This window comes from Crocodylus porosus, unplaced genomic scaffold, assembly GCF_001723895.1.
Source record: "Crocodylus porosus isolate Cpor-Errol unplaced genomic scaffold, CroPor_comp1, whole genome shotgun sequence".
Classification (NCBI taxonomy): domain Eukaryota; kingdom Metazoa; phylum Chordata; order Crocodylia; family Crocodylidae; genus Crocodylus; species Crocodylus porosus.
This window is the reverse complement of record NW_017728924.1, coordinates 16926923-16941274: the sequence shown is the minus strand read 5'-3', so window position 1 is coordinate 16941274 and position 14352 is coordinate 16926923. Positions and strand designations below refer to the sequence as shown.

Below are 14352 nucleotides of genomic sequence, written 5' to 3'. Positions count from 1 at the left end.
AAGTTCTATGTCAAGTTCTAAAGACAAAGAAACGAGACAAGGGTGGATACGCCAAGGAAAGCTGCTATTTAGCTTACCTGGAAGAACAGTAGGTGAAATCTTTCCTGTTTTAGCTGCAAACAGTTCCCCAGGTTCAAAATAACACTAGTTAAGCCTATGTTTAGGAAGCAGAAACTTTGTGTGGCTACAACTCTCATTTTCTGATTTTACTTGCCGTACAGGGAACTCAGTACAAATAGTTCTGAACTACAATTTTGGTATGAACTCCTTTACCAGGGGTGGGCAAAATGCGGCTCGGGGGCTAGATGCGGCCTGCCAGGCAATTCTATCCAGCCCACAGGGCCCCTAAAAATTTAGAAAATCAATATTTATCTGCCCCTGGCTGCCTAGCATGCGGCCCTCGATGGCTTGCCAAAACTCAGTAAGTGGCCCTCTGCCCAAAATAATTGCCCACCCCTGACCTTTACCCTTGGTAAAGGCTGCCTTTGGACTTCTCAAGGCCTACTTCTAGATATTTTCAAATGTGTGTTCATCCCATACTCAGCACCATGATAGTTAAGTCCCTTAGACCAGTGGTTCTCAACCCTTTTTGTACCAGAACCCATTTGTAAACACTGATGGCCAGTCTTGACCCAGTGCCCCTCACTCTTGACCCACTGCTCCCTACCTCCAGGCCCCAGCCCTGCAGTGTGTTTGGCAGGAGGTGGGTGGGGGCGGGGGGGCATGAGGGGCCCCAAGCAGCCCCTGGGAAGCTGGAACTCTGATAGCCTGCAAGGGGCAAGTCACCAATTCCCATGTTTTTCTCCTTTAAAGGAGATTCCATTTTTTAAATGTGATGATCCATTATTAAAGGTTGTTTGTGACCTTTTCATATATTTTTGCAACCCACAGGTTGGCAAATGCTGCAGTTACCTGGGGCTGAGCACAAAGTACTCCAAATAGGAGGAAAGAAGATGCAACAAAATAGATTTTATTTTAAATACTGTTAAGGAAAAGGATTGAAATAAGCCTTGCATTTGCCCTTGTATCCACTGCAGTAGTTAAATGCAACAGTTTCTGAGCTACGATAAAATGCCTTATATTCATATTTATGCAGGCAAACTCACTGGAACCCCATTGATGCCTTGAAATCCAGGAACTCCCATCGGGCCCTAAGGAAGAGAGCAAACAAATAATTTTTACTTTGACAGTCCTATATATTCCAGTCATGTCTATTTAACACTTTCACTGGCTGTATGCATCACACAGGTCAGTATGCTAAACCTTGGGGACTTAGAGCATCAAATATCCATATTGAAAAGAACAAAATGGCTCAGAAGAGACATCCAGGATCCTCCGCTGTCACAAGGGTGATGAAGGTGAGAACTAAGGTGCTCAGTGAAACTGGTCGCCAAATTAGTGCCCAAGTGTTTTCACTAAGTATTTTTAAAGATGAAGTGGAAACTCTGCTCCTCTGAGGATGCCATGGAAGTAATGTGCGATACCGCAGATGTTCTAAAAATTGGTAGTTTTGTCTGTACTGGCTTCTGCCATTCTTCCCAGACACTGGCTAGAAATGTGCAAGTCATTACATTAATTTACATCTGTTTCAACTAAGTACTGCTTTGTCAGCTCCACCTACTGGTTCTGTGGGGTGCAGCACAGACTGTCAGTTCTTGCTAAACTTGGTGGATTCTCCAGAGAGGTTCCTTAAACACTACATATATAGCCCACTTAGCAGTAATAAGATAGGACTGAGGTATCTTTCTTCATTCATTAACAGTGACTACGATCACATCTACATAGGGAAAAAGAGAAAAAACAGTGACTAACTTACCTTATCTCCTTTCTGTCCAGCTGGTCCAGAAGGGCCCATTGCCCCTTTCTCACCTTTGGCCCCTGGCAAGCCTTCTGGTCCAGTAAATCCTGGAGCACCTATGGGTCCTTGGGTCCCAATAGGCCCTGGCCGACCCTAAAGTAGGGAAAGCAAGGGATGAGTCAATTACGTTTCATAGACACCTTCTGTGTTATATTAACCAAACCTATCTGAACTATAGCTCAACACTTGCCTGAGCATTGTTGACATGTAAGAAAAGGTCTATGAAGTTTTCTCTGTATATTTTCACTTCAGACTAATGAATAAGACTCACAGAAGTATTTCATGCCATATAGAATGACATTTTGGGGGTTAAATACACAAGCAATAATGGGAAACCTGTCCTTGTGGCTATTTAGACTGTAAGAACGGTGAGGACAATGGCATTTGAGATTATGTTGACTCTTTCTAGTCATGACTGAAACGTCCAATTCCAAGCTTTAAAGGACAAAAGGTATCATGAAATACCTTGAAAAGGTATCATGCATAGAAGAGTAGACTGGAAGTACAGTGATAAAAACAGCAGACCATACCTAGTCTTGTCTGACAGAGCATACTGATTATATGAGATTACTTTCACAGCTAGCCCAAAATTGGCAGGGACTCTAAAGTGCTCTCCTATTGCTTTGTAAGCAATGTCAGGTCATCTGGCCCTTTTGCACCCTACTTAACAGTTTGTGCAATCATATAAACTGTCAGTTTCAACTTTTTTATACCATTAGGAACTAACAAATTGCTTAATTCTCAAGAACAGAGATAATTTTACAAACTGATTTATGTTTTAAAAAAATGCTACTGTGGTGGGAACCTGAGGATGCCCAAAGCACACAATATCTTGAGCTCTGTGTTCTAATAAAACTTTTGCAACCAACAGCACATGGCTCCACCAGCAAGGGAAAATGCATAATAACTAATCACTACCACAAGGTGGCAGCCTTTTCTAAAATTGTAGGAAAAAAAATACAGGCTTTAGCAGTTTTTATTATGGTATGGCCATAAAGATCACATGGGAGGTAGAGATACAATGAGTAACCTTGTAAAAAATCACATAATCTGAAAGGATTTACCTATCTGCGCTTAAGGAGACAACTATATATGTTCTGATTTTATATTTACCAATAATTTTCATCAGCAATGTAGGGACATGGCTGGGAGCCTGGAGAAAGCAGAAGCAGCAACTTTTGATTGCTGTCCAGATCATGACTGCGAACGCAAACACAGCTGCCAGCAGCAGCTGCTTTTTTTTTGCTGCTCCTCCACCCCCACAAACCTTCCCCAGTTGGCACTAGTGGCAGTTGCCCCTGTCACCCCCACCCACCATCCCCTGTTATCCCACTGAATTTGATTATCATTTTGTGGCACCTTACATTGTTCTGTTATGTACCAACTAAAAAAGTATAGAAAGTTCACATCATGCATGGACATGAAATATTCATGAAAATATGCGTAAAGATACCCTTCATTCCTTAACTAGTCATTTGCTTCTCCTGGGATTAGCAGTTATAATAATTCAGGAACAAAAAACTCCATTTACATTTCATCATCAGTGTATTGCCAAAAAAAAAATCACCAGTATAATCCACATATTGGTGAGGCCCGCTGATGTGGGCTTTTAAATTAGTTCAAGAGATCATTAACAGGTTGCAAATTTTTCTAAGCCAATACTAGGAACAAGAGAGGCTGGTTGTAAGTTCTTCAGTAATGCAGGAGTGCTAGAAACAATATCCACCCTACAAAATACTAGTTTTCCTATTTCAAAAAGGGAAGCCGATATTTATGCTTGTCCTAACAAAGTTTTCTGATTAAAAATTATCAACACTGTAGGCATTGGATCTCTGTAGGTTCATGCCCGGAGAAGAAGACTATTGAAGGCAGGTGAAAAGACAACCATAAAATAAAATTAGGTAAATATTCCCATTAAAATTGTTGGCATTACAAGACATTTGCCTGGAATGGTTTTGTCAATATTTTTCCAACAATGGTTGTCATAAAACTAGAATTGGCCAGTTCAACTGGTAAGTGAATATATGAGATCTGCCTACAACCAGGTAGAAGATAGGAGGGATAGGGTAGTACTGTGAGGTAGCTGTTACCAAGTCAGAGTAGGGTAGGGGACAAACTTATGAGAGTGCTGATAAAGCTGTAGATTCAAAGAATATCAGGACATTTTGGTTAGGGATAGAAGTCTGAAAATCCCAAGCCTGTATTGATTCAGTCTTTGCAGGTTAGTCTAACCCGTGTAGATTGAACCAGCAAGCAAGTGAATAGACATTCCCTTTTGATGCTGGAAATGTAGGCACAGGCCTGTAGTGGCCCAGGCTAGAAGCTGGGGAGCGCTAGAGCGAGCCCTCCCTTCCCTTCAGGCTGGAGGGAAGCTGACTTGAGAGGGGGTGTGGCCAGGCCCCAGCAGACTGAGTATGACTGAGAAGAGGTTTAAACCCCCACCCTGGTCTGCAGGGACCCTGGCCTGGGTCTACCCGGCTTTCCCCCCCTGCTCATGGGGAAAGTGGGGCTACGGCCACCACCAGGGTGGGGACTGGCACAGCACAGCCCTGTGTATCAGGTGCAGGGTGCTATCCCTATGGCTTCCTCACTGCAGTCATCACCGCAGTTCGGTAACATGGGCAGTGCCTACCAGTACAGCCAGGGTGGGTCTTCGCCTCCCCAACGGTGGCAGGGAAGCTGTAGAAGTAGTGCCCCATACCTGGTACATGATGCTGTACCAGGGGCTGAGGGGGCAAGCGGACACCACGCACACCGTGAGGGCTCAGACTGAGGCTAGCCCAGGCGCCACTCTCCAGTGAGAAGGGGCTGCTGGGCAGGAGCTGCTCCCCCAGCTGCATGCTCAACTTGGCTCAGCTCTGCCTCAGGTTAGTGCTGACACAATGGAAACCTTCCCACCCTGGGTCCCTCTGCTCAGTGGGGCTCACATTCAGGATGGAGCTCCCAACACCACAATCCCCCTGTGTGTGTCCCCACCTGGGCTTGGGGCCATTTCACTTCCATTCTTCTCCCTGATCTGGCCTTTGCTCCTGGGCTGCCCAAGCAAAACCCCAGCCCCAGTGGCTGGGAAAGTGCAACAGGACTGTCCCCTGCCTGGGAAGGGGGTTCTGGGGTTCCTAGGCCATGCTGAGCTACAAGTAGGGGGGAAAAGCCAGGCAGACCCCAGCTGGCATCTGTGCCAGTGTGATAAGGAAGGGAGGGGAGAATTAAATCCCTCTCCATCCCCCATTTGCTTGAGGCTGCTGCTGGGGCTGGCCATGCCCCTTGCCACTCCAGCAGCAGGGAACATGCCCGACAGGGGCTGCTCCACCACAGCCAGGCAGACCCAGGCTGGAGTTCCCAGGAGGAGAGGGGAAAGAGGGAGGAATAAATCCCATCTCTGCCCCTTTGCCTTAGGAGGCTATGCCAGGCTGGTGTCTGGCCACACTCCTGCCCCTGCTCTGGTTAGAGAGTAGAGAGGCGGGGCCAGCCCTGGTCTCTGGAGCAGACAGCACAGCACAGTGCAGCCCAGGGTTGAAAAGCATGCTGGGGTGCTGGAGGATTCTGATTTAACTTAAACCAGGAAGTTGTCTGGGACACAAGTTCCATAAACTACTTTGACCTCAATTAGTTAAGTCTGATACTACATTCAACCAGGTTGATCTTAAACCAGTTTTGGCCATTTTGAAACTGGTTTATGTGCACTGAACTTTTGTTCTGTTACAGGTTTAAACCAGTTTCTGATCACTTAAACTGGTTTATGTGCAACTTCTGTCCCTATCCTTCAAGGAGGAGTAGAGGCATGAGCACTTTTTGCATGAAACTGGCATGACCTGCAGGATCCTCTCTGGCAGCTCTGTACTCAAAAACAGAGCTGTTTCCACATTTAGATATAATCTAAAATAGAGAAATACAGTTTAAGATTCCAAATCACATGTCTATTTGTACAGACTTTTAGGACCATATTTACTGAGGGCAGAATGCAGTCAAAATAAACAGGATTATTCCCACAAGAATTTTGCTGGGAGGAAAGAAGTAAATCACTTCTTTTACTTAGATTCTAGGACTGAGTTCAGGGTTGTGCCGCCCTTACAAGGGCTCTTGACAGTACTAACTCCTTGAAACAAGGTCAGGAAGCAGCTCTCTGCTGAACAGATCTAAGTAATCTCAACTGGAGATGCACAGAACCATGGCCTCAAGCCCTGGCAGGTAGGAAGGCCATGAGGTTAATTTTGTTTGCAATTTTAACCTGGTAATAATTTATTTAAAAAAAAATCATGTTTGTATTCACTTTTAAGCCTTTTGTATTGCCCTTTTATATCCTTTTATGATGGATCATCTTTATTGCATATAAAAAAGGTCCTGGGAGGTCATTTAGTCCACCCCTTGCCCCAAGGCAGTATCAACAATACCTAAAATGTTCCCACATATCCCACATTTCTTCATTACAGGGACAGTTCCATGCATTGTTTCAGCACCTTCCCTTTCTGCTTCTTCCTCTGTTGGCTGAGGTAAAATGTGCTATCTGTTTAATATGAACACTGATCCTAGCTGAGCACAATAAAATAAAATAAAATAAAAAGGCTTTTCAGCTGACCACTTCTAGCCCCTTTCACTCTAAGGGAAAGAACAGTGGCACCCTATGGCTTGAATGACATAGGGTGACTGAAAGGCACAAGGTGGAGAAATCTGGGTCAAAAGTGGCACATCCCCACTGTAACTAAACCGTCACCACCAACTTGGACAGTCACAGTGCTAAACCCATCACAGATTTTTCAAATGTTGCTGCTTACCCTTTATATGGTGTAAGCATTTCACCATGCCACTTATTTTGACTGGGCAGTCCCCTCCCACAAGCTGCAATTTTTTGAACCAATATAAAATTACAAATTTTTGATCTCTTGCAACAAATGTGTGCAGTTAAGGTGTGGACCCATCTGCAGGTCTCATCAGCGTCCTTTTCTGGATCACTTTGATGAGGAATTAAATGTGTTCTCTGTGTTCTAATCCCCAAAGGTAAAAAGTGTCCTATTTACTTAGGGCTCAATATGAAAAACTTAACAGTGCTTGAAGATTCTATCCAGTGCCCTAGGGTGTCACTAAAACCACAAAAAACATAGTAAAGCGCCTCTAAATCTCTTCAATAATGTGATTATAGCATGACAATCAGGCTCTCATGAATTCCTCCTGCTTCTTTTGAAGTCTATGGAGGATGGAAACTTTTCCATGCTGAAACAAAGGACTTGTCTTCGCTGCTAAAAAAAGCTGCATTCTTACCAGGGTAACATGCATGAACTAAATTATTCTGCAGCAAAACCTCAGGGGAAAGAAGGCACTTTAGTTTTACCACAAGGTCAATTCACAGAAGTCAGCCCCTGGAGGGATGGCTCATGGTAGTACGCTCACCTTGTAAACCTAAAGCATGTTCCCTCCACAAGGTGGATTTACTTCAGGAAAGGTCTTACATATTAGCTATCCCAAGGTAAAAAAATACAGCTTTTCTACAACTATAGATAAGCCCAAAATGCTACTGCAAGCCACATTCAAGACCAATGTCAGTGAATCAGCTGTCCTGTTTTTAATCACCATTTTTATTCAATATTTATGACATGGTAGCCTCTACAAGCCCCATTAGTCTTTTAAATCGCATGGTATTATTTTGTTGTTTCTTGGCTGCGTGGCAATTACTTTTTAAAAAGAAGAGAATAAGAGATACTGAATAACACCTGCCAAGTATGCCATTTTAAATACAAAGCCTTTTTGCTAAAATCTGTTAAACTTTTACGACTGATGAATGTTTTCATGAACACGAAGTTGTTTGGGGATTCTTAAGTAGCTACAAACAAGACTCCATGAATGGCAGGGAACTTATTAGCTGCTTACATTCTCACACACATCTGTCCATTAGGGGTTTTTCCGCCTACTCTGCTGTAGATTAGGATGACTCTTCATAATGGAAGAAGTTACTGTATTGGGAACTAAAAAAATGGCATAATTTAATGGCAGGCCATTGCATTTCTTTTGATGCTCTAGGGATTTTGTCCACTTGTGTCACAAACTCAGTGACTTAAGACACTATTGTGATTTAATTATTGGTTTAATCTCAGCCAGGTCCCGAATCTGATATCTGTCTGCATCAATCAAGACTGAAAAGTGACTGTGACAGAGCCAGCATATTCCATCTGAAGCACCACACTGTGGCAGGAGACAACAAACTGAAGAGACATTTTGATCACAGTGCCTTTTGAGATGGAAATGGTTTTATCAGGTGTGGTCCCTGCTGGCTCACACTTCAATTCACCTGTCTGCCGGACTGTCGTACTGAAAGGCCAACATGGCGGGTGATGGTGGTGCTTCGCTAAGGAATTTACTGCTGTACAAAGAAGTCATAGTCTGTCTATTGTGCAAGGCCCTTTTGCCAACTTTAATATCCCACATAATTTTCCACCCACTGGAGCAGAGCTGTAAATTCCGAACATTTCATTTTTCCAGTGCCTTTGTAAGGCAGGAAAGTAAGATGTCAATTTGTTTGCTGCCTCTCTGTATGCACGGCTTGGAATATCTCACACCTGATGGTGGTATGTCACCTACCAAACTCTCCCTGATTTCAGTGGCACAAAGTAGTGTAAGTGACTGCTTAATGGACCCACTCGCATGCCTGGAATAGCAACTTATTGACTCAGCAAAGGCAAGCACTTTGAAATCATTAAAGGACAGAATTACTAGACCTATATGTGAAATAAAGCACTATTCAAGAAGTGTACACCCACGTGGAAGACTAAGGTGTAAAACTGAGGGAGCAGAATTAATTGGTCCCTTTATGATTCATTTTCTACATCAAGCAAGTCAAGCTACTGCGTGAACTTAGTGTGGGACAAGCCACTTTTAGGTGTGGTAGGTTAAGAACATACACATAGCTGATAGACTGTAAGTTCACACCCTACCTTGGTTTGTGGTAACTTATTTATGTGCCTGTATCCTACTACTCAGTCACTTACTGCACACACAGTTGACCATGTAAGGAAAACTAAAGGCCATTTCCAAAAGCTGGGCCTAAAAATGTTATAAATTATTGAAAAAGCAAATCAGGACAAGCCTAGAAACGTTCCAGGAGGAAGGTAGAGCGGCAGGAAATGGTGATAGAGATTCTGCAGGGGGAGGGAGCAGGGGCTGGGGCTGATCCTTTGATAGGCATCATACGTGTAACTCCTATTCAGAAGTTAAAAATAAGGCATTGCCTTTCAGCTGTGGTTCTCAACCTTTTTAGACTTGAGGCAGCACTTGAAAGATATGGGGCAACATTCAGAAAATGCCAGCTCTTACTTTTCACTCTTCTTTTGACTACAGGCAAGTAAAAGAGCAGTTCTTCTCTTGCAAAGAGCTCAGAAAGAACACAACAGGTCAGAACATTTTTAACATTATGGATTCCTATTTGAGATCTCTGGGTTTATCTTGTGAATCATGTGTGCACACTTAACAGTGCTAACATTGTGCAACATCCCTGAAAGTATCTCAACGCACTCCATGGCACCCTAGTTGAGAATCACTGTCACAGAGCTAGTGTCATGTAGCGTGAGCTGGAAGTGCTGCCTTTGGATTTTTAGTTCCCATCCACCTGTGGACATTATATAACGACTAGTTACTGATGCGAGGCAGCACTATCTACTGGACAGACATCCAAAGATGTGAGTTTTATCCCACTGACCTGCTGTGCCTTTGAGTAAGTAACTTCAATCCTCTGCTTCCTGCCTCCTCTCCTGACCTTTTTGTCTATCTTGCCTACACTCAAAGCCAGTTATTCTCAAGCCGGGTCCTGTGGCACTGTTTGGTGTGCAAACAATCATAGTGATTGACAAAATAAACAGGATTTCAAACTAGGAATCCATAATGTCAAATACACTCTGACCTGCTCTGTTCTTTCTGAGTTCTTTGCAGCAGAATACTTGCTCTGTTATTTTTGGTAGTCAAAATGAGTGAAAATAAAGAGCTAGCATTTTCAAAGGGGTGCCTTGAGACCTAAAGAAGGGCGACTTGACTCTAGAAAGGTTAAGAATCCTTACCCTAAATTCTTTAGGCAGAGGACCCTTACTATAGGTACAGCGACTAGAACAATGCGACTGACCTAATTTGGAGCCTCCAGGTTTTACTGCTGCTGTTTTTACTATTAACAAAAATAACACCAAGAACCACTGCCCCCTACCCACAAATTGAAAATGTTCAGTTCTTTTCCAAAGTTATGGGTTTGATATTTGATACTTGCCAGAATCCAGCTTGGGTAATATTCCTTATACCTCTGTGCTTTTAACAAAAGTTGTTGTTCTTTATTACTTTTCATAAAAACTCAGTGAAAAGGGTACAAAATTGACTTTTATGTTACCATCGCATAATTCACTGGGATCTTCTGCACAGCATCCTTAAACACATTGAACACCTTAATGATTTTTAAATAATTAAATACCACGACAGAAGTGATAGATACGATTTAAAAAACCCTGGCCTGAAGCACTACCTCACCCACTCAACATCTTTCCTGGAACATCGGGGTGCAGTTGGTTTGGGGAATTTTTTCTAAGATAAAGGTAAATCCTTTCCAGATCAAATGAAATTCTTTAATTTCATAATTTGTCTGCTAAGACCTGGACTGAGGGGGAGACATACTTGCATATTACAATGACTATAATGTTAGAAAACTTTATGCCTTCTGAGCAAACTTTTTTTTAAACAACAGGAGACCTCAGTCTGTTTGATTTAATATACTTTGTTATCTTGATTCACTTGAAGATAACTTAGGATTCCTATAATATGAATACTATTATCCATTATATGCGACTATAACTGATTAAAAAATGGAAACAATTTGGGAAAGTTTTGAAAATGTTTACATTTTGCAAGACTGAAAATTGATTTCTTTTACAGCTTCACATGGACATTTTCCACAGTATTTTTACCAACACTTTTTTCAAAATTATTACTAAATTTGTTTATATTTTACTAAGAACTGTTTACTTTGAGTCCCATTTTTGGTGTACGCACACACCTCATGGTAAATAATGAAAAAAATATCAGTCAGTTCTACATTGGACATTTCTATTAATAAAGAAAACTTGGACCCAACATGCATTCTATGATTTTACATGTTTATAATTTGTTGCATTCCCTCGTAGATCTTTAAGAGTGTTTTTTTTCAAATGACACATTGGATTTACAGTTCTGAGACACTGAAATACACAAGGAAGTTCACGAACACTAAGGAACATCAGAGACCACAAGGAACAGATCTATGTTAGCCAATAACTTGGAAGTGCATGAAATTTGTGTGCGAATTGCCACAGAAATGCCACTGCACAAAGTGCAGGAGGTAGCGCCTCCTAATTTCCATTGGGAAAGAAGTAATCTCTGTACCACATTTTTAGCAACATTCAGAATGAAAACAGTATAGAAATTAAAGGTCGCATTTCTTTAAAGCTGTACAATTTACTAGGTGAGGCAGTTAATGAACATTTCAAGGAAATAAATAACGGCTGTATAAAAAATATGGGATAAAGCTTAAAGTACAAAATAATACATTTGTACTAAACTCATCCCTTGCATTATCATCATTCTTTTTAATCATACTTTATATTTAATGATATTTTCGGCAGTTCCTTGTTAATATGGTTCACAAGAGATTAGGCATCAAATATGTGATATTCTGAGCCTTTTAAGATATCCTGTCTTCTTCCTTGCTGTTTATTTAGCCCACATTATCATGACCACCCAGGTAGCCTGACATCTTGCTGTCTTGCTTGTCATACAGCTGATAACAGATGGATTCTTTTCCCTTCTCAGTCAGTTTGCATGAAGGTGTATAACTGAGTCAAGCATAAGAAGAACGTTATCATCTCAAGATTATATTGCTAAAATGACACCCTTCATTTTAACATCTCTGAATGAGAATGAGCTTAACTGCTAGGTACCAAGGAGAGACTGATTCCCTGGCCAGTTTGACAGACTGGATTGCTTAGGACTCTGCTTCAAAAAAGGAAGCCACAGCGACTTGCATTCGTGTGTCTGGACTTGCATACTCAACTTGTGCAGAGTCATTCTGATTACACATGCGATTGGCAACTGGCACATACAGATTGCTATTCAGGACTCCTATAATTATAAATCCAGGACTGTTGTAATTGGTACAATTGCAAATTGTCAATCCGGCAAAGGAAAATTAGAACATCTGTACATGAAACAATAAGCGAGTAAAAATGAGGACTTGGGTACAAAAAAACTTCCCCAGTTTCCAAACCTTTTGCTACATTCATTAATATCCTGAAATAAATAACAAAGGATGTACTGCATTATTATGAACTCCTACAACAAAGCTGGAGTTGCTGAGAGCTGACTGACTACAAATCATCTAGCTTTTGGCACTGAGCATTTTTCACAAAAGAGCATAGGGCAGCCAGAGGCTTGAAGGGTTTATGAGATTTTTCAGTCTTCAGCAACCTTAATTCACCCCCACTCTCCTCAGGTTTAGTACTTAATCTCTGAAAAATGTTTTAAAAAGCTTTAACAGCTCCCTGACCTATTCCTTTAGAACAGCAGCTGTCATAACATTTTTCGGCTTGGACCTGAGGGAAGTGCACTTGTGAAATACCACATGTTGTTTCCAAAAGGTGTTCAAATAATGAGCTAAATTTTAGGTCAGAGGCATCAGTTTTTACAAAGAAAATTAACTAGGAAATATTTATTCCTATTCCTCCAATTTTATGGAGAATTTTTGCAGGTCTACAGAAAGACAAGTTAAGCAAGACCGTTCAAAGTAAAATCAAGGGTGGAAGAGTAATTTTCACACATGCACCCACCCCTCGCCACCAAAAATTCCAAATATGTTCACAGAAAGCACACACAGGCACACCATCAGGTGAAAACATTGCAATAGGATTTCTGTCACTGTTACACTGATTAACACACAGGACTCGCCAGACAATAGCTCTTCATGTCTTAGCCCCAAACATGGAACATGAATCAGGGTCACAAAAGAATATCATTATCTACCAATTCTGGTGCCTGCTAATGCAGGGACTCTTAACCGTTATAATCCTCATACACTACTGCTTATGGTACCAACAATTCCCTGCCCTTTCACAGAGCCTTTTATGGTGTTATGGAACAGTAGGTTTTTGTGCATCTGCTCAGTTACAGTTCTGGTGAGAGGTCAGTTAAACTCATTACAATTTGCTTCTATGGACTGTTTATTGGAGACCATGTGGATTTGAAAGCACAGTTATACGAGTTCAGTTCATGAGTAATGCAATGAAGTATTATACACAATTCTAACTGCCAAAAGAAGATAAGCCACAATTATTGCCAGCTTTACTGCCTTTTCCATCCTTTTCCTTCATGCCTCCTTGTCTGTATTCTGATTAGTGCCTAAAGTCCTACTGCTACTCTAATTGGCTTTCCTTTTAAAACTGTATGTTTAAAGAGAGGCCTACCATACAATGATCCATGTACTGAAGCTAATCAGTGAAATTGGGCCTCCCACTTTTACCACATCTTAATACTGTTTACTTTTGATCCCCTGACAAATGCTAGAAGTTGAAGGAAACTGAGAATGTTTGTCCTCCATTCTTCATGCATCAAACCACATGCAACAATCACGGGGGCACTGTTAGATCCAATGCTACTACACAACACACAAGACCTAACTCCATGAAGATGCTGCTGTTCTCATACAGAGCCCAAAGCACCACTAGAGGGCTCACAAATTATTTAAAAAACTGGGGTCAGCAATATTTTTGGTGAGAATGCCAAAAAATCCCGTAACCTCAACTTGTAAGACTTTGGCATGCTGGGGCAGATGGCAGGGGGCTGCAAGAAGCCCGGTCCTTGTTGTGGCAATGCAGCCCAGCCCCCCCCCGCTGAGACACGTGCGCCAGCTGAGACATACATGCACATGTGTCCGCCCTGAGATGCATGTGGACTCGCTGCCAGCGACGAGTCTGGCTGGGGCTCCACAGATCCTGGTGCAGCTGCTTGTAGCCTCCCTGCCACAAGCAGCTCAGGCTTTGTGACCAGTGGCAAAGCTAGCTGTGGCATGCCAAACAAAACAACACTCTTGCATGTGTTCCAGGGGTTGCTAAACCCTGATTTAAGGGGATACTGCCCAATGACTGTACACACAAGGTAGATACCAAAATAACTATTTTTTTCAAGGCATTGATACACATTGGAGGCATAGATACTGAGTTCCATTTATATTTATACTGGGGGGAGTGGGGGGCGGAAAGTGGGTTTTCCCTCAAAGTGGGGCCTGGCACAAGAATGTGTGTGTGAAGGAGATGATCCTTTGAGCTCAAAGGGAGTCAGTCCCAATGTGCACCAAGGGGGGCAGGAGTGCTAAGAAGCCCCCATGGCTCGGCCAAGGCATCCAGGGATGCCTGAGGGCAAAAAAGGAGGTGTACAAACAATGGAAGCAAGGGGCGATCACCAAGGAGGATTACACCTCCGTTGCTCAGGACTGCAGGGAGGCTGTT

The 14352-nt window shown here is 42.3% G+C and overlaps 1 protein-coding gene across 3 annotated transcripts in view; it reads right to left on the bottom strand.

The window, feature by feature from the left end:
- Positions 1-14352, bottom strand: part of COL4A6 (collagen type IV alpha 6 chain) — a 183175-nt gene that overhangs the window by 59524 nt on the left and 109299 nt on the right. For all 3 annotated transcript variants that reach the window (XM_019540429.1, XM_019540430.1, XM_019540432.1), the window contains exons 4-5: positions 1817-1951; positions 1107-1151 (exon numbers count right to left, since the gene is read on the bottom strand). In XM_019540429.1, the coding sequence (XP_019395974.1) occupies positions 1107-1151; positions 1817-1951 (180 nt within the window). The remainder of the gene's footprint in view (positions 1-1106; positions 1152-1816; positions 1952-14352) is intronic.